We start from the raw sequence: 22,320 nt of genomic DNA on the forward strand, positions 1-22,320 counted from the left end.
TTCCAATCAGAGACAAACTTTTACTATAAAATAATATTGTTTGTTCGCCTATTCTATTAAATTCGAGCTAAGGAAATTCTCATTTTGGATTAGTGTGCAAATAAGCTTTAATTATTAAGTAATTTCAGTTACACACAAACACACACACACACATACTCAGTAATACCTGGCTTACAACTTTTTAACTAATCAACAATTCGATCACGTATTTTTTAATGGCTTAATTTGAAAGAATCAAATTAAAATATGATACATTAAATGAATTTTATTTCTGTTATTTGTGGTTATTAAAATAGAAACTTCAGTCAAAATAAGTTAGTACGCATCTCGAAAATAATTCACGATTTTGGAAACAAGATATTAAGAAATTTTTCTTGATTCTGTTCGCAAAGATTTTACCAGTTTCAAAAATTGCAGTATTCGAGTAAAAGCGCGTCATCTATATATTTAAAAATGTTATGTTGGTTTGTGTACACTTCAAAAACTCAAAAAGTTTGGCATCGATTCAGCTCAAATTTTTACACGATATACAACCCGCTTAGAGGATGACTTTTATCCTTTTTTACCCTCGGCGCCAGTTGGTTATGGAGGGGGAAGTGGGGATGAACAATCAATTATTTTCAAATATACCCAAGTAATTTATCGAATAAAAGAGCATGACGTGTACATTACTTACATAACTATAACCCCCGACGTAAGGGGATATGGGAGTGAAATGGAAGTGGGGATGAACAATCTGAACTCTTTTATTGGGATTTTGTCAAATTTTATAAAATTTACAAGTTATTAAACTTCTCATCTATTTTCATGCAATTATAATGTGACACAGCGAAACGTGAAAGGGTACAGCTAGTTATTAATTAAACTTTTTCTTGAACCAAGATTTACTTGCTACTATGTAAAAACATATTTCCTTACAGTTAGTACTTTTTCTTGTATAATGTATCGAATGTTTTATAGTTTTCGTATTCTTACCAATCGAGAGATCAAATTTATAGAAATAGAGATTTTCGTGTTTGCTGATGTCGGTTATTGGTTCAAAATAGACAAGAAAAGAAAGTTACTGATTAAAGAAAAAAATTACATGTAGTTCGCAACTGTCAAAAGTGTTGAAAAATAAACTGTAATTGTAAAATTACATTTGACAGTTTCGATTTTTTTTTGTTATATATACAGGAGACAAAAAAAAAATCGTCGAATAGTTCGAGTTGAATGAATTCCTTGCCCGAATTACAATTAAAACTTCGTTTATGTTTGTTTATGTAAAGCTTTATCAATCTTTTAAAAGGCAGAAAAAAAGAATAATGGAAATTTAACTACACGATAAACTCACGATTTATTATGTTCAAATTACCAATGCGGCTTCTGTACTACATATCTTTGATTCCATTATTTCCCACCAAAATGCTTTAACATCGCAGATCAAAGCGACATCTTTAATAAATAATTTTAAAACATTACAATCATCTTTTACATCACATTAATCAATAAATAACTACTCAATATAATATTTTATATACTTACAGTTTAAATAAAAATTAATATTCAATCGATTTAAGAAAAATTCCTAAACCAGTTTATTTAATATTATTATTCTTTCATTGTAAGGCAAACAAATGGCTAAATGGCTACGGTTGATTAGTCAATGTGAATTTTATTACAGTTAATAATTTTTTTTTCTTTTTCGTAAAACAAATACTTATATATTTTACAAAAACAAATTTCAAACAGAAGAGAGAAGTAAAAAAAAAATTGTAACATAAAATGGTAACTAAAAATGATAATTGTTCAAGAATGTAAATTAAATTGCAATAATTAGTAAGTAGTTAAGTAAAACTATATTTAAGGTGTGGTAAACGTACCCAATAAGAAAATAATTTTTTCCCCGTACTAAGGTACGAAGGCACAAACGTAGTTGTTGTAAAAAAAATGTAATATTACATTGAATAAAAAATTATAATCATAAATATTACAACACTCTCTCATTGCCTTATTAATATCCAACAAACAGCTCACATTCATATTACGTGTGTGAATGTTTTTTTTTTTTTAATTAATTAAAATTCTTGTTTTAATTTTAATTTTACAAATATTTTTTATTTCCGTCGGTTATGAATAAATAATATGTAAAAATACAAAAAAAAATATAATTAATGATGTATTCAAGTATCTTTTTATTAGAGAAAATCGAAATATCGATATCACACCACTTCTATAGAAGGACTAAAGCAGCCAGTATTGCAGCCAAAAATCTTCAAACTCAAAGCAACAAACGGGTTACATCTTAAAGAAATAGCAGTGATGTATGGAATGCTTTGACTATTAAAACAGTGGGCTTTAATTTATTAGACATTTCATTTACACATTTGAACAATATTTTGTAAATTACTATGGTTTCTTAACATTATTTTTTTTATTATATGTTGCTATTATTTATAATAGCAACAGAACGCATGCTTAGTATACATACATAGTTAAATAAAGTATTATTTTAAACTCTAATGTAGAAATGCGAGGTATTATCGTAGTCAAACTTCTGTTTTATCGTATTCAGTATGATAATAGACATGTTTCTTCAACTACTTATTCTAAATATAATTGTTTCTGTTCGACAACAAAATTATATAACTTTGAGTAAATATATCTCAAGAATGAAAAGGTCAATAATATTTTTTTTATAAACTCAACAAGTAATGAATGTTCAGTAACTTTTTTGAAAATATCTCAAGCACCTATAGTTTTTTCTGGAATCAAATAACTTGTTAAAACACTACAAAACACAGCTCTGTGCCTAGTTTTATTTTCCGAGGGATCAATCGATGTTCAATTTTTTTTTTAAATGAACAAACTCTCGTTTTTTATTTTTATAGATTCTCTTTAATACCTCAAAAATAAACTTAAGTTTGATAAATTTTTCAGACATATACACAGACTTTCTACACACAAATATTATACTGGTCTTTTCTAAAACTAAAGTTCTGTAATATGCTGGTCATTTTTAAAACATGAAACGTAATTTTGGATAAATATTATAACAATATTCTTAAGTAAAGATAGTTAATCAAGTGTTGCAAGCGAAACTGTAGCGCCATAGAGTACGTATTATAAGTGATTTCGTTTAAAAGATCTTTTTTTTTTTTAAATTAGCAACAAACTATGCCATTTATGTCATCTAAAAGCCAAATAGAACACCATACAAACTTGATAAATTAGAGATATAATAATTTTTGTCCTAATAAAAGTGTCCGGATATCATTATCCCAAAAAGAAGACAATAGACCAAAAAAAAAGGTAACTTTTATTTTTAAATATTAGATGATATAAATAAAGCCATATGTGTTTTGGTTTAAAAAAAATAAAATAAAATGACATACAAAATCATTGATGCTGAAAAACCGAAAAAATTATCTATATATAAAATCGTTATTTAATATTTATCTAACGGTTCGTTGAGTATATATGCTATTAAAATCACATATATTTATTTTTGTTATAAGGATGTGTTGTGTGCTGCCTGTTTAGGTTTGATGGCACCCATAAATTCAATTATGACTACATAGATAATATTTATGTGTGTAAAAGGGGATGATGTTGATGCTTTATTAGAAATATTATGAGTATATATGTATTATATAAAATATTATTGATTGCTTTTAATGTTAATATTGATCCATTTTTATATAATGTATTGTCTCTACCTATATATTTTATTTTTCCTAGAGGTAAGGGAAATGTGATGAATAATGTGATGAAATTTTCGAAAGTATGAAATTTTTGATAAAGAAAAGTATTTTTTGTAGTTTAATACAATGAAACACAATTAAGTATAATGCCATCGGTTATAATGAAGGTCGGAACCGGAATGGTCACGACTCCAATCCTGTTATACATTCATGAATCTATTGACCATCACACAATAAAACGATTTACCAAATATAGCGACCAATATTCCGATATATCGGCTATAATGCCCAACTCATAAACAATAACTTTATTTTCAAGAATACTAACTTTGTTTTGTATATTATTAATTTCTATATCGGTTACAGTGACCGATTGCCATAGAAATAAGTCAGTAATAACTACCAACTTGTGTATAAATGCGCATACTTTCGTTTATATGTATTTTCATGTCGTTTATAACTACGATTGGTTATTATGACCATATTTGTTGGTTACTGTCATTATAACCAATATTGATTGCAGTTTCATTGAACTTTTGTTACTGCAAACCATTTCAAGCATTTCTGTTTAAGAACCTCTGCTACAGTCTAGCTTATTAATTTTTAGAATACATATAGCTAAATATTTTTCTTGAGGATCCTTAAGGGGGTATATTATTACAAAAACAACAAATTATATTAAAATTTCAGAGATCCTTAAAGGAAAACTTCAACTAACCAAAAATTTTAATATGAAGGATCCACAATCATGCCGTCTTAAAATTAACTTATTCGTGACGTTATACTTAGTAATAAAGTATCAATCGATGGATTAAGCTTTAAAGTCATTTTAACTTGCTACGTTAAATTTTTTAATTCAGATGAAATTTAATCAAATCGCATTAATTTGCCAATTTTAAGAATATCATTTAAATAAATTTACTTTGAATAAATGTTTTATCAAACAAACACAAGAAGAAACAACTGCAAAACATACTGAAAACAATTTTTTTTTTCCAAAAATATATTTTAAAAAAATTTTATTTCATATTATATAAATAAAATATGCTAATGAATTAATTCAAAAAATATTAAAATATAAATTTTAACTCAAGTAGTTGTAAGTATAATATTCGTGACTAAATCTAATAAATGTTTCAAGAAGAAACGATACGATATTATATTATTTCAATGCTAACAAGCAACGAGCATTATATTATTATACACAAAATAAACAAACAAAAATGTAACTGCTTGGTAAATTAATTATCACCGGATATTTTCTCTAGAATCAAATTTTTGTTAGAAACAAAACCACAAATTGAATTTATTTACATTTCAATGACTATTTATTATTAATAAATATAATGGACTTTTTAATTTTACATGTCCTATAGATCTATTAAGATCTAAGTTTTGTTTGACGGTTTACTCACACGATATTTCTTCACAGTGTTTTATTACTTTCCATATTTTTTTTGTCGTAGATTCAGCCCTCTCAGAAAAAGATATAGGTTTAGATTTTTGATCCCTATACAAATAATACAAATTCAATAGTCTTTTCAAAAGTCTTTTTCGCTGCAAAAATTGTGAAAAAGTAGCAAAGAGATCTCACATTTTTAATTAACACACCTTTCAGTTTGACTTTTGCTTAAAAATAAGATTGCGTATTTTTCTACCAAATATCTGTTGCTTTCAGATAATATTGATAATATTTATGCCACTCTCAAAGCTTTTACTGTTTTCGTCAAATTTTCTTAAAGCCTGGGATTCATGATGAAGTTATTTTCATTTAAATCAATGTAAGTTTGTATAACACTTGACTCTGATCGATTGAGTTAAAATATTGAATACCGTTTGATCTGTTTGGAAAGAATTTTTCAATAAGTAAAAAGCAGTAATATTAAACAAGCAAAAATGCGATTTTCGTGTACTCAGGTGAATTATTTTACGACTATTTCTTTTCTTCATTGGGTCTGACAATCATTATTTTGTTTGATCATGTTTTATAAGTTTGCTATAAGATTCGATTTTAACTTGATATTACTAAGCTAATATGTGTTAGTATTTTACTAGCTTTAAATTTCCCAAAAAGTTTATCTAACCTAAATTTCTCTTTGATTTCAGCAAACAACAGTACCACAACCAATTCGTAGCTCAACACCATCCTCACCACCAATTCCACCAACAGGTGCCAGCAACAATAACAACAACACAAGCACTAACAATAACATGGCCGTATCAAGTAATATTGTTCCACCACCAGCAGCTGGTAGTCCTCAAGGAACAGCTTCTAATGCATCACAACCTCCACCATCATCAGCAAATGTACCTCCAACGACACCAACAAGATGTTGTGATAGTGGTCGACCCATATTTACAGATCCAATGACTGGACAAAGTGTCTGTTCATGTCAATATGATCTGTTGGGCTATGGACGTTTAGCTGCAGCCGGTATTGGTATACCAGCCGCATTATCTATGTACAGTGCACCATATCCAGAAGGTATGGCACCATATTTTCCAGCGTTAGGCGCGGATCAAGCACCATTTTATACACCAGGGGTAAGTTGTATCAAATTTTATGTTTGTTTGGAAGGTTTTATTCATTCCCTCAACAGAATTATTACGTTAACAAGCCTTATTTAGTTAAAAAAGTAGATTTTTAAAATTTTTAATCACAAATTTTGCGTTTCATTAAATATAATTAATTTTTTAATAAAGCTTTCTAACAAAAATAAAAAATATGAGCTTTTAAAAACAAAAAACGCATTCCAAAGAAAAAATTGAACCGTTTCATTAAGTTTAAAATAAAAATCATTAATTTAAGTACATCATTCCATTATAATCAGAATAATTGGTGTGGCATCACTAGGTAGAGGTATATAATCTAAAAAGTAGGTAGTTTTATACCGTTCCTACTGTCACCTATAATGTATACATCTATGTATATAAATTACATATGTACCTACCATGTTCATACATGCAAAATATTTGTATGTATTCTCTAATAATTAAGGTAGGTAATTCACGGCCATTTTGTTGACAAATGTAAATGTTAAAACATAACCTGAAAACAAGAGGTTTTGTTATGTAAAACATATGTTTAACACACAATATTCATACAAAACATTAAAGAGTTTTGTAAATACATGAACAAAACACAAATATAGTAGTAGTAATATAGGCCTTTTACAAACTCATTTATATAAACTAACTACACGCCTAACTCAAACCTCTCAACTCAATTTTCCATCACTTGTGTGTGTATTTTTAGGTTATGTTAAAATATGGGAATATATCATCCAAAAATTATTTAGAACATACCTAACTAAGCTATTTAACTTTTACATACACAGTTTTTCATTAAATGTTGTTAAATGGGTTTTAATATTACCTATTCTGTTTATACAATACAAGTTGTAAATTACAAAAATAACTTCTTACCTCGGGAATGCCATTTTTCCTCTCATCCTATGACTCTCAAACGAAGTTGTTCTTGCGGATAAAAAAGACTGCTGATAAATAATACATGCTCCTGTTTGTCGAAGGAATTAACTGAAGTTTTATATAATATATGTTTAACTTATTTAACTTTAAAACATCCAATCAAATGTGGGACAGTTTTCATTGCGAATATGAAGCATTTGAAAGGTTAAATCTTTGTTAAATGTAATTCATACGTTTTAAACAAGGCAACAAATTTTCGGTCTTCATTTCAAAATTTTCGTCGCAAAAGGTCGTGAATATTGAATTATTGCAAGTGATTTGTATTATTGAAACGTGTTTTTACCCGACTGCAAGGAGTGGTTATGTTTTTGGCGCGTATCTTGTATGTATGTATGTATATTTGTTTACAATTTCTTTATTACAAGATTTCGTATCGTACACGACAATATTTAACATTAAAACATAGACAATTAACTATTTTGCTCTTAAAAATGTACGAGGGCAAGGACAAACTATATTTTTTTATATAGAGTTTGACTAAATCTTTATCAATCCTCAAAAATTTTAGGGGAGGGAGGTTTCCTAATTATTTCAATAAATTCAAAGTTAACTTGAAACCTTAATAAACAAACTAAAATAAAAAAAACCGGCCGTACTCGACTAATTAAGGATGTAGTTATTGAAATAAATACCACGATACTCGAAATAATTTTATTTCGAGTATCGTGGTATTTATTTCAATAACTATGTCTCAACTCGAAGTCAACAAGAATTCATCCTTATAATTAAGGATGTATGAGTACGGTAGTGGGGATGCAAATTGAAAAAAATTTATTTTTTTCAATTTTGATGGTGATTTATCTTATAACTTGGCAATATAAGTTGTTTAGATATTTAGCTTTCGATATTTTGAAAACCCAGACAGATATGGAAAAAATTTTTCTCTTATTTTTCGTCTACATTTATGAACTTATAACAAAATTCATTATCAAAGTTGAAATAAGGTACAAATAAATTCAACTGCAAGACTTAACCTGCCTTGGTGCTCGTATTACCTTAAACAATTTTACCTTATCTAGAAAATAGACATCTGCCACTGCCTGACAATTTTCAACCGCTATTTTCCTCAGAACGTATTAATTTTCTATTCTTGAGGCAGAATCGATCTTCTTATTTGTAATTCATTAGCTTAAGCTTAGAACTTAGACAACATTTCAGAAAAAAAAAATCCTTTGTATGCAGCCATCCTTTACATTCTCAATTACAATAATTATAATCCATACATGAACATACAATAAAATTGGTAAAATGAAATGAATAGCTCTCTATGAATCGAACATTATTATAGGTGGTACAACCAAATACGATATTAAATTCAAATCGTTAATTAAAATGCGTTTACGAAAATTACTTATCGTTATACAGAGTAATACAAACATATACCTATATTGTATGTTGTTATCAATAAATTATCCACCAATATACTACTACTAGCTTTAAATTTCCATCTTGTTTTCGTATAGTAAATATAATAACACTTGTTTTGTTGTGGGTTTTGCTATGTCGGCCACATATATAGTATAATTTGTTACTTGTGACACAGACTATGGCCAAAGATATATAAATTTGAATATTTTTCTATATAATAAAATTTTGCTTTTATCATCTACGCTGTGTTAATAAATGACCCTAGGTTTTGGAACATTAAAAATGATTGACACCAAAAATTTGCCATAACAATTTATGGACCTTGATAAAAAAAATATTTTCTATATTATCTATTTGAGTCATTTGTATACCATTTACATGAAATATACCAAGGTATCCTAAGCTTAGTTCCAAGTTTGTAACGTTTAAAAATATTGATGCTATGAACAAAATTTTGGTATAGGTGCTTATAAAATCACCTAAATAGTCCATTTCCGGCTGTCTGTCTGTCTGTCTGTCGTCTGTCGTCTGCCCGTTTGTCATCACGATAACTCAAAAACGAAAAGAGATATCAAGACGAGGACATTGGAGGGTATTGAGGACGAAAAAGTGAAGTCGAGTTCGTAAATGAGCAACATAGGTCAATTCAGTCTTGGGACCGTAGGACCCATCTTGTAAGCGCTTAGAGATAGAACAAAAGCTTAAATGTAGAAAATGTTCCTTATAAAAAAATAAAAACTTGTTTGAACATTCTTTCGTAAACACCACTGTTTACCCGTGAGAGCGCAAATTGTATAGTATGAATTATATGGGAATATTAGTTATATATGTGTGACATGTATGTATGTGTAATGTGACAGAGTAATCAACACTGTCTATACATGGTATATCAACAATTAACTCAGTCATTTGTTTCTTTTAACATGTTATTCATATGTCTTATACGCTTTAAAGGTTTTAGCTATTCGAGAGAGTCCTTTACCTGGCCATGATATTTATTTGAATGCGTTGAGTAATCAAAAAACTGCCATTCTTGTTGAATTTATAAATTAAAACGAAGTTATTGAAATTGCTTGCAAAGAAAAAGCAGATTGGTTTGAAAAAATAGGGATAATAGCGTGCCTTATTTTACAGCCGTTTCGACACTTTTAGTTACTTTTTGATGTGTTATATTATCAATGCCTTTTTTCCAACAAAAACGATGGTACTTGGAGCACGTGTTAAATATAGAAAAAATAAATCATAGAATTTTGGCATCAATTAGAACTCATGGGTTGAAATGAAGGTCAAATGAGTTTTTGTGAATAAGTTTCGGTCAAATTTTCTCATTCTGCGAGATTTAAAAGATTTTAGCATCCTGTTTAAAAGTATCAATGTTTACCACATTGCAAATACAAACGTTTGTGAATTATGGGCGTTAGAATACCAATTATCATTTTGTAAATGACATACGTTTTTCAAAAAAATTTTGTTTCTTAAATAGCGCATGTACCTTCTTTTTTATTGAAAAGTTTGCAGTTGAATCATCAGGTTCATTGAGATTTTTGATCTGGATGCTAACATCTACTACAGTTCCCTGATGATTACTGCGGGCTCGTTTAATATATTTTGGTCAAACTAAGTATCTTTCACTGTATACATTATTTAAAATTTATTTTATTGAAATATGTACATACGAATATAAAGGTATGAAACTAACTAACAGAATAATATGAATATTTAGTTGGTTTTGGTGAAATATTCACTTGTGGTTATTACTCGTAGTATCAACCCTTTACAAACGTAATGATAAAGTATGATTTATTTATTGTACTTGAAAATAAATGAAAATCAATAAACAATCAAAATTGTTGATCATTCTCTAATAATATATTGATAATACTTTAATAGTTAAATACTGAAATATTATATAAAATTAGCAAATATTCTGAAACTAAATTAAGTCATATTGATTGTCATGAAGATTACTAACTGTACCTTAAAATTTCAAAATTTTGACCTATTACCTAAACGTGAAAATCCTTTATTTTCCAAGTAAAAGGGAAACTAACCTGTCGAAAAATGACTGTAGTAACCGTATTTTCTTATACAATTTTATTTTATGGCTGCCCTTAATCACCAAAATAATGATAACTCCAATTAAAACTAATTTGAATAGTACTACTCCAAAAAATGAACTGCCTTTCCTTACTGATTCAAAGACTCAGGTTTTTTTAATCAATTTAAACAAATAATTTGATTGAAATAAAATTAAAATCCCACGAGAGTATTGTAAAAAGGTTATTGTACCGGCAACCAAAAAGTATAAATAAGCATGTGACGTATATCATTAAATGACATTAATATAATGAACTCTCTCGAAAATTTCTCTAATTTCTAATATTTATTGTTTTGTTTTTAGGGTAATTTGAAATTATTACCATTTTAATCTCTCAAAAACATTCATCCAAAGAATTGTAAACCAAATTTTATTAAAAAATATATGCTAATTATGAAACAAATAATAATTCTGTCAAACACGTCAAACTCAAATATCTTTGTAAAAAAATGAATATGTAGAATGTGTAATGCTACCATTTCTTTATATTCAAATTTGAAATTTCGCCTCGATTAATTATGATCAGACAATCTCTAGACGAATTAAAAGTAATTATTCAAATATTGTTAAGAGTACGTGATTATAAATGTATACATAATCTTCAAACACGAATTCTTTTTCAAAATAACATTAATGAAACAATAAAAAAAAACATTGCACTCTGCAAGATTGCATCCTGTTTTCACTAAATGATCGAATCTATTATGAAAATAACAATAAAAGTAGAAGACGTATCCATTCCGAGAACACGTTTCTTTGCATTAACTTTTCGGAATATTCAGGATTCATTTTATTTGAGTGCCAAATTTTTTTTTTTAACAGATCCCCTTATGTTATGGTTGCATTTCTTGATCTAAATATCCTTAGTAAGAGTGGGTATAATAACACACTTTCATATGATTGACGGCTTTAGTTTTTTTTTAAATGGACATAAAATAGAAGATTAAGAAAAAGTTTTTAAATTGATGTAGCCAATTTAACCTGATACATCTTGTATATTAAACTCCACTCAACACACAATTATTACAACCAAAAACAATAATAAATTGCGTGTTAAACATTTATTAAATTAACAGAAATACAAAAATTGTTTCGTTACTATTTGGAATAATAATGTTTATTGGTCTTATAATATAATTTTTGAGTACTAGGAAACGTAATAATAGATAAATAAATATAAACTAAATATATATTTTTTGTTTCAAAAATTTATTCTACTAACCAGAAAACATAACAATTGTTTCATTTTTGGGTGGTTGTTGGTATTTTAATTATAATAAATAAAAATTCATTAAATTTACATTTTTACCTCTATATTTAAAGCAAAAAATGGAATGCTTGGAGAAAGCTTTATGTAGCTATTGAATTTGTATTTTATATTTATTTGTACACGTATTTTTTTTGCGAACAAAACACGACATCGAACTCCTATACCCGCTTGCCAATTTTCCCTTAACTTATAAACGATTATTATTATTTTATCTTTAATGTAAAATCGGTTGCAGATTGATTCGTAAAAAAATTTTTAGAAGCGATATTGTTCGTGAATTTATAAGGAACATTTTTGGAACTATGTTCCTTATCGCACTTTCTAATTTATATTTTAACTATTATTCTATCTCTAACGGTTTACAAGATGGGTTCTACAGACTCAAGACCCATTTGACGTATATTGCTCATTTACGAAATCTACGTCACTTTTTACACCCTAAGAACGCATATATTTTCAGCTTGATACCTTTTTTCGTTTTTGACCTATCGTGTTGACAGACGGACAGACGGTCAAACAGACAACCAAAAATGGTCCCTTTAGATGATTTTATGAACACATATATAACAAAATTTTGTTCGTAGCATCAATATTTTTAAGATTTACAAACTTGAGACTAAACCATGATATATTTCCTATATATATGATATGAAAAGTTGGCTTCGACTTTTTGTGTTTCGTTTCGCGGAGCCCTAAAATGAAACTTAACCATAGCTTTGTTACTTAACCACCTGTTATAAAATATAGAGGTTCTTGTGAATATTTATATCACTTCCAGATATATTTTCATCTTGTTATAAAAATAAAATATTTTTGAGTTTTAGTTTTGATATAACTGGTATTTATTTGATGGTATTTGTTAGGTTAGGTTGAGTTTACGTGATTAAAGAACATTAAACTTATATAATTCAATAATAATAATGCATAATTGAATATAAATGGTACTGATTAAGTGTGTGTTATTTCAGACGCCCTACTTACAAATACATTTTTTTATTTGAATATTTGTACAGTAGCTTAGAATTTTTTTCTTTTTGGGAACAATTAAAAATTATATTTTTGTAGCTTGTTAATTTTTCTTTTTCTATTATTTTTATTTTTGCCATTATTTATCTTAATTAATTAATTATGTTATTTCATACAAATGATCGTTAATAAGTTAGATGATGAATTAGTCTGTCAATCATTTCCTCCTTTTTTGTGTTTGTTTGAAAGGTAATTCTTCTTGTTTTAATGAAACGGTGGATTCCTTTTTATTTTATTCCTATGTAAATTTTTTTTTAAATTAAATTTGCCATGAATGCTTTGTATGTATTGCTTGTAAGAATGCTAATTGAAATATTTTGTATATTTGATTATTATTGAAATGAGCTCATTTAAATTTTGTGTAGTAATTCAGGAGAACACTGAACTAGCCTAGATACTGAGGAAGTCTTAGATTGAGTTTTCTTAAAAATAAATCAACTGCTTAATATAACGTTGGTTGAATTCATTATTGAAGCTCTTAATTGATTTCAATTTATGGCCGATTCTTGAATTCAAATTTTTTCCTACTTTCCTACCTAAAACCGTGTTTGGTATGGAAAAATATTAAAAGATTAGATTGAAGCTATTAAACACATGTTATTTCAACAATTAATCTTATTATTCAAGAGTCCTTGTTTAAAGTAAATATGTGTCCAAATTGTTTGAAATATTGTTTCCAAAATCCACTAGAAGTTACACTTTGTACGGTTTGGTGAGAAAATGTCTGCAACTCTTTTTAAGAAACGTTGATGCGCTTGTTTATAATTTAAATAAAGCATTAAATACTTGAAAATTAAAAAAAAAAAACTGATAAATATTTGTTTAGGCATTAAATATAAAACCAACTTTTATTATGAATGAATTCGTTCAGAAGAAGAATTTCTTAAATGTTAAGACTCCACACGGATAAGTACCTGTATATACATTTGTGTAATAAATATGTCAAGCGAGTATTGTTCTCTAATATCATTAGTATGATTCATAATTTGTTGTTCTTTTTGGTTGATAATCTCTAATGAAGTTATAAAACCACGTATAATAATTGTTAAGTTGATGTTTTTTAAAGCTGATTTATTAAAATATTTATTGTCAAAAAAATATAAGAAAACCACTTGAACATGTTTTATAGGTAACTTTATTTTTTTGGTGTTATATGTTGAATGTGGGCGAATATATTAATTTTTTTTGTACCTTGTTTGTTTATATGTAAATGTCTTCCTCTGCCTACGCACTAGTTCTTTTTTTCGAAGGTATACATATTTTGTATAGTAAAAATACTCTCGAATGAACTCCGCATGACTCTTTGTACGATTATAAACTTTAAACTTTGTAAAACTGTCTACATCACTAAATACATACAAAGAAGTACAGGAGAGGTTCTTAACTAGATTACATTAGTCCTCAATCCATAATTAAAAATTTCTATGGCACATAACGTCCTTAAATGAGCTGGCATATGAAATGAGTGTACCTTAACCTGATACGGGTATCAGGATACAGGTGCATTCCAGAAAGTTGTGAAACTGGCGAGCTTACCAGAAACGGCAACAAATCTGTTGGACACAAGCATCAATAGACATCCAGTAGTTCCGTTTGCGAGCTGCAGGCAACTCCTTAAAGAGGATATCTTAAAAAAGGCTTATATTAGATGGAGACAGAAATGTACTTGTGGTACTTTTAGGCAGATATGGTCTGAGTAAAATAGTATGCGTTCCGAAGATCTCATATCGCTTCAAAGATCCTTTTTTTCCCAAAATTATTGCAGCTATTATAGAACACTGGTCAGGCCATTTTGCTTAATATTACCAACAAAATTAAATTTTTGAATATTTTATTAATAATATTTTTAATTAAGCTGAATAATACTTTTGCATAGAAATTAACCACTTAATAAAATAGAAAACAGTTACTACCAAAACAAAAAGAATGTCGTAAACTATTCTTACTATTAATTTTGAGTTTTTTCTTGTGGAAATTTCAAATTTGTTGGGTAATAACAATTATTATTGACAATCTCATATTTTTAAAGATATCTAACAATTTTTTATGTTAATTTTAAACAATTATTATAAAAAAAAGTATTAACAATATATATATATATATATATAGCAATATTTTATAGTAATTACATATTTATTTAAAAATTTTAAAAAATAATTTATTTAAATAAATAAAAATTAATCGTTTTTATTCAAAAAATTTTAAAACGTATTTAAACGATCATTTCATTAAAATTAATTTAGTTTGAAACATCATCATATTTTTATTATCAGTTTATTTGCGGTGTGAAATAATTTAACAGTAGTTTTTTTTATTTTATTAATTTGTTACATTTGATATACTGTTGTAACGGATATGCACAGACCTCTATATATTGATTTTTACACATTTGTTTGAAGTCTGTGCTTTATTAAGAGTTTTTATTGGAAATCTCTATTTATTATAAATGCGAAAGTAAGCATGTTTGATTGTTTGTTTGTTTGTTACGCTTTTATGCTAAAACTAGCAAATGGTTTTTAATGAAACTGTACAGCAATAAAGCTCATAATTCAGAATAACACATGAGATATAATTTATAAAGATATATTAATAAAAAAATTTGAAAAATTAATTTAATTTGACATTACCATGAATTACAGATTACTGTAAAAGTCGTAATTTGACATTAATTGACTGTATAAATAGTCAATATAAATTATTTCACGGTCATCTTTTCTGATATACTCAATGAATAATTACGACTATTATACATTTAAAAAAATAGAAAACCATACATATATTTTTCCTGTGTAAAACAATCCTTACCATTACTTCGAGTGTTATAGAAAGGGGATAAGCGAGAGCAATCTTTATCAATCTTTACTTTTAAACCCAGCGAAGTGGGTGTGTATCACTCTAGTTTTAAATAAATTGTAAGCAACCAATCTTATTGATACCTCTTACTTGTCGTTTATGTCTAAATACTTGAGTAATCGAGAGGATAAGGGAAAGAAAACTCCTGTTTTTCAAGAATCTTCCTAAGACTCATCATAGTAAAGCCGATAACGATTGAGGATTGTGGACTATTTTTACAAATTATAACCATGTTCTACCATTATACATATAGATGTTGTTTCGGATTCATGTTGAATGCTTTTTAAATGTTTTTCAGAAAATATTTCTGATAAAAATTTGTGCTATCTTGTCTTGCTGTAATTAACGATGAATGTGTTTATTTTAATATGTGCAAATTAAAAAAAAATTTAATTTGCAATAATGTTAAAGGTCACTTTTATTGATAAAAAAAAATCATTGACAAATTTGGTGAAAAAAAATTGATAAAAGTTAAAATTAAAGTTGCATTAATTGTAAAACATTATTTTTTGTTCAGCCTTGGAAAATCAATTTATTCATACATCACTCCATACTTTAAAATACTCAAATTGCATAATCATTTCTAGTTACAGTTCTGAAAAAATGGAAAAATATCCTCATAAATTGATTGATTGAGACACCTTCCATATCTAGCAAAAGTTGTAATAACTGGTGCCAAAAATAATATTTGAATTGTGAGAAAAAAAAAAACATATGGATGGTAAAATATGTGATTTCCGGTTTTTGACTTGTATGCTTTATCATCACCACGGAATTTAATAAATTTTGCATTGGTAAAGATGTCATTTTTTCTAAAACTAAATATCTTGGCGTTTTCATACAGATTTTCCCATATAAGTATGTAGTAAAATATGTATGGGCTAAGATATTTAATCTTTAGACTGTTGGAAATAATATGTTTCGAAATTTATTTGTACAACCTTTTTTATTTTAGAAGTGCTTCTGTTCGTAAACATCATTTAATAACTTCATATTTTTATATAATAATTGATTTACCATTAATTCAAATTGTTTCAATAAATCAAAATTTACAAGACAACCCACAAAGAATTAATGTTACTTTTAAATTTCTTACAATTGTAAAGATAATTATTTAAATAAATAAATTTATTATAATTACACATTGTCATATAAATCAATTTCATTAAATATTCAATTTTATCAAACAGAAAACTCGTTGAAAATAAACGACATATTTGTTTCTTTGAAAAATGTATTTTTGGATTTTTAGCTATAATTTTTTTAATTTTTTCTGTAATATTTATGGGCATAGTTTTTGTTTTTGAATTAAATATCTTTTACTTTACCCACCGTATCATTGTAGCTGAGTTCTCCATTTAGATAACAAATCAAAAAATATCTAAAATTATACCGAAAAAAAATACGGAAACTTGTCAGAAATAACGGAAAAATCCATCGAAAATGAATTAGACGTTTCTGAGATTCTAAAACATCCACTCTTAGACAAAGATATAGACACAATTTCTAAGCTTTCGTATCTGTTCCGTTAAAATCTAGTTTCTAAAAATTAACATGCTGATTTCCCGTAAGATAGAAGCGTGCTGAGATTCACAGGATTTGTGTACACCAAATGAAAATGTCTACAGTACTTAGTAATGCGGCATAAAATTGAAGAGTAAACAAAATATTTTACGAATTTTTTATAGAAACCTTAGTGCTTTTCCACAGCGACACAAATTTATGCGAGTGTGTAGATTTCTATTGCCTTTGAGTCAATTTCATTTTAATTGGCAAATATTGGTAAAAAAAAACCTATCTTTAACTGCTGATATTGAGTGTACCATTTGTTGTGTGCGTAGTCATGGTTGGGACAATAAAATCGATGCCAGCGCTTCTAGTGAAAAATATTTGCGATAAAGGAGGCTGTTATGAGTAATTTGCAATTCTTTACATGTTAATGTTATAGAAAATGTCAAATTAAAATTATTGAAAAACACTAATTAATTAAACTTAATGCATTAAAAATTGTGAAAATAAGAAAGAAAATGGAATAAATATTATTTTTTAAATGTAAATTATCATAGTTATTTATTTAAATTTGTGAGACAATACTATTAAATTTTCAATGTAAGTCATAAATGAAATCCATACAATTATATATGTATCCATACAATTCTATAATTGAATTAGTGTATCGTTTCCATGGAAACACTTCCAATAAAACTCACACACGGTGCGAATTGGGTATTTTTGATGTTATAGATTTAAAAATACGAATGATCATCTCTCATCGTTCCTCGAACAATCAATAAAATTACATAAATATAATAATAATTCCTAAGAAAGATTAAGTTTTCTATTTGAAATTAAATAAATAAAATTAATTATAATAATCCAAAGTGATGAAACATTTAACCATACACACAAAAATATAAAATAAATAAAATGAAATTAATAAACAAAATGTAACGCGCTTATAAATTTGATAACAACTTGATTTATAATGTATATATTTAAAATTAAAAAAAAAAAAAATACATTAAATAAAAATAAACATAAAAAAACATTTATTTTAAATTATTAGGTACAAATTCTTATAATGTTTATTTTCTCTGATAATAAAATTCAATTTTTTGATGAAGAAATAATACTCATATTACATTTACACAAAATTATTATAAATAATGGTGTGGAAAAACAAATTTTTTAATTTATATGCAACAAAAGTACAAAAATTATAAATATTTTAAATTATAAATATAACACTTAGTAATTATCATATATTTTGCCATTCTTGATTAACTTTTTTTTTCTTAAATAAAATATGAATTATTAATAGATTTAAAATAAAAATTTTTATAAAAAAATTTAAAAAATATAGCTTTAAAAACCTTAGTCAATTTGTTTTATTAACATGTGGACTTCAAAGTACCAAACAATTTTTATGATAGAAATTTATTAATAACAAGTGAAAACAAACAATTGACTGAGTTAATTGTTGAAATACTATAAAATAAGATTAGAATGTGTGCCTTCGTGAGTAAACAGTGATGTTTACAAAAAAATGTTTCAAACAAAAGTTGTTTATTTTTTGATAACATTTTTTTATATTTAAACTTTTGTTCTATCTCTAACGGTTTACAAGATGGGTCCTATGGACCCAAGATCCAATTGACTTATGTTGATCATTCACAAACTCGACCTCAATTTTACGTCCTGAGTGTGCTGTAAAAATTTCAGCTTGATATCTTTTTTCGTTTTTGAACTAACTCGTGTTGACAGGCGGATGGACGGACAACCGAAAATGGATTAATTCTATGGAAACATATCTCAAAATTTGTTTCGTAGCATCAATATTTTAAAGCGTTAGGAACTTATGACTAAACATAATATACTATGTATATATTCATATATACATGGTATAAAAATATCGGTACTCTCAACATTCATGTAATTTGATGTACCTGTACCAAAATCTTGTTCTTTGCATTCATATTTTTAAGTGTTACACACTTGGGACTAAACTTAGTATACCTTGATACATTTTATATACCTATACATGGTATAAAAATTCTTTTTGGAAAGAAAAAAGAAAACTAACACATTTTATGATGCTAAAATTTCACAAATGATTAAAATAAGGTTACATAAACGATTTTATGTTTATCCATAGTGTGACTTTTGAATAACTTTGTACGAATATTTTTTTATCGTTTTTTTTTCTCAATTTGTTTAATACGTTCTAAAATTATTTGAATGTGTGTGGCCCTCAATATTTCAGTAATGAATAATAATTGACCCGTGATTTTAGTTGGGACATTTTAACAAATTATTTATAACATCCGTGTATTTTTTTTAAATATATTCAATTGATTTGATAATCTTGAAATTTGACGCTAAAGAAATCTTTAAATTATTGTGACAATAATCATAATTCAAATATCCGTTTTTTTGTATGTTCATTCAGAAAATATTTTATATTTTAGTAATATGATGTATTTATTGTTTTTGTTGTTTCAGGCAGCGGGATTAGAACTAAAAGAAAATTTAGCGGCTGGTGCAACATGGCCTTATCCTTCAATGTATCATCCGTATGATGCAGCATTTGCTGGTTATCCTTTTAATGGGTAAGTTTTTGATTTTCAGATTTTTTAATTCATTTTTTAAAACAAAAAATTAAAATCGATTTTGCAACAAAAAGCTTGTGAAATATGACGAACAATTTTGAAATTTAAAGGAATTTTATATTTTCCAAGGGATATATTTATCAAATCACTAAGCTGAAATTAAGTGTACAAAATAGTTGCTATTTCCAAACATGCGAAATACATTTTTTTTCACTTACATTGTAGCCCAATCATGATTTTTGTTAAGACTAAGCTTCAAATGATTCTTATTATAATCTGTAGAATTGCAAATATATAAAATTTGTACAAATTCAAATAAATCGTGTCAAATAAACCAAACTCAGGTCAAATCATTATTAAAAACTTATAATTTAAATTTTTTTTTGCTAAATTTTTAGTATTCAAAGTGTACAAGTGCTATTGATTGCATTATAGATAACATTAAAATCAAATTCGAATTATATTGAATTTTAGTTTTGTGTTATCAAATCAATATTTAAATTACCCACTTTAAAATTCTAAATAAAAAGTAAAATAAAAATACATTAAAATTTAAATACTGATATCAGTTTATAACTGTTAATTTTATTAGTTAGAGGCCAATTCATTTCATTAGAAATTAAAAATCATTTACTACTTCATTTGCTTACAAATTAATATAATACACAAAAAGATTAATTTTAATAAAGTAGTCAAAGAATACTGAAGTTATTTGAAGAAATTACCTAGATTTTAAAGTTATAATGAACTTTTTTTATTAATTGGACTTACGATGACACATATCTGGTGAAGATTTTGATTATGACATGGCAACATGTCAGACAGAAGTAATTAGATGTTTTGTGATCCAATGGTGTGAGCAATCATGTCTGTTTAGAGTACCTATTTTAGATATTTCTATGAAATAATTGAATTTTTTTGTTTTTGGAGGAAAAATATGATTTAATTTTCAAGTAGACAAAAAAATGATTTTATGATCTAAAAAATAATAGAGGATGATGAATTCTCACTTCAAGACTAGAAAAGTGAAGTTGGTTATTCAAAATCTTTACTAATATGCAAGATACGAACGTTTAAAATTCCTAATTCAACAAAAAGGAAGATGCCCATTAGTGACGTCATATGTTGCTATCGCCATAGAGATTACATATAAAACTTTGTTTTGCTAAAAGGAGATGGGCAACCTTTAAATGAAACCTTCGATTGTTTATAATTTTCTTTGTTCTTTAATCAATTTTAATTTCACATTCAAATTTTGTCACAGAATCAAGTCTAGTTTTACATTTCTATGTGTAATATGGCCAAGTCATCGGTATTAATCCATATTGGAGCTATTATAATATCTACATCATACCGATTGGATAAAAATGTAGATAAAGTTTTCCATTTTTCGATATCTGGATTAATTTTTGAAATAGCATGAAGTTGAAAATATATGTATATATATTTTTTTTAAATTTTTATATCTGAAATCGAACACTGATTCATAGTTAGAATGGAAAATCACGGTTTTGAAGTTTTTTAATATCTTTATTAAGTTAAGATAAGATCAATTTTATAAATACTTAATTTGGAAATCCATTTTAAATATGCACTAAAACAATCGAATATCCCATCCGCTCAATTATTCGGGATTCATTTGGACGTAGGTTTTTTAAACTACATATTAAAAAGAAATTACTGAAAATTGCTACCCTGCTCGTGTTTCTTTAACTTATACTAGATCATTATATTTAAACTCGATAATTGTGAGTAATGAAATAATGACTTATTTTAAAATACTTTAAACAGCCATAGCTACTGTTGAAGTCTATTATTACAACATTATAATTTAAAAAACCATACTCAAATATAATAGATATCTAGAATCTAGATATTCAAGATAGACCTACATGTGTGCAGGTATAATAGAAATAACAATAATAATAATAATATTAATAGCAATAAAATAAAATGACAATAATCAAGTCACAAAAAATAAAAAGTTGAATGTTAAAGTAGTGTCTTTGGTTCCGGATATATAATTTATTTATAAATAATGGTTATTGTATTTTGTGGTTTTTCTGTATAATATTATATTATTTTTATATTATATACATTTTTTGGGTGATGTTTTTTGTTTATATTATGTTTATTCAATGTTTTAAATATTAACTTGATTAGCATATAACATATTTGTAGTGATAACGGACAAAAGAGGGTATAATATATTTTATCTATATTTTATTGAATGATTTAGAATGTTTGAGGAATACTTTTAAATTCATTCGTCCGCATAGTAGGCATCAGTAGTTTGAATATTGAATTAAGCAAGGAAATTTATGGTTATTGTAGAAACTGTAAAGAAACATAACTATAGTAATTACGAAATAATTTTGTTTAGTAAGTATAATTTATAAAAATGTGAATCTCTTTCATAGTTGT

General features: G+C 26.5%; 1 protein-coding gene across 1 annotated transcript in view; it reads left to right on the forward strand.

Annotated features, from left to right (window-relative positions):
- The window catches only part of LOC123296848 (homeobox protein caupolican), a 93,806-nt gene that overhangs the window by 39,008 nt on the left and 32,478 nt on the right, over window positions 1-22,320 (forward strand). The window contains exons 2-3 of the mRNA XM_044878524.1: window positions 5,790-6,227; window positions 19,790-19,896. Of these exons, the coding sequence (XP_044734459.1) occupies window positions 5,790-6,227; window positions 19,790-19,896 (545 nt within the window). The remainder of the gene's footprint in view (window positions 1-5,789; window positions 6,228-19,789; window positions 19,897-22,320) is intronic.

Source organism: Chrysoperla carnea, chromosome 3 (genome assembly GCF_905475395.1).
Source record: "Chrysoperla carnea chromosome 3, inChrCarn1.1, whole genome shotgun sequence".
NCBI lineage: Eukaryota > Metazoa > Arthropoda > Insecta > Neuroptera > Chrysopidae > Chrysoperla > Chrysoperla carnea.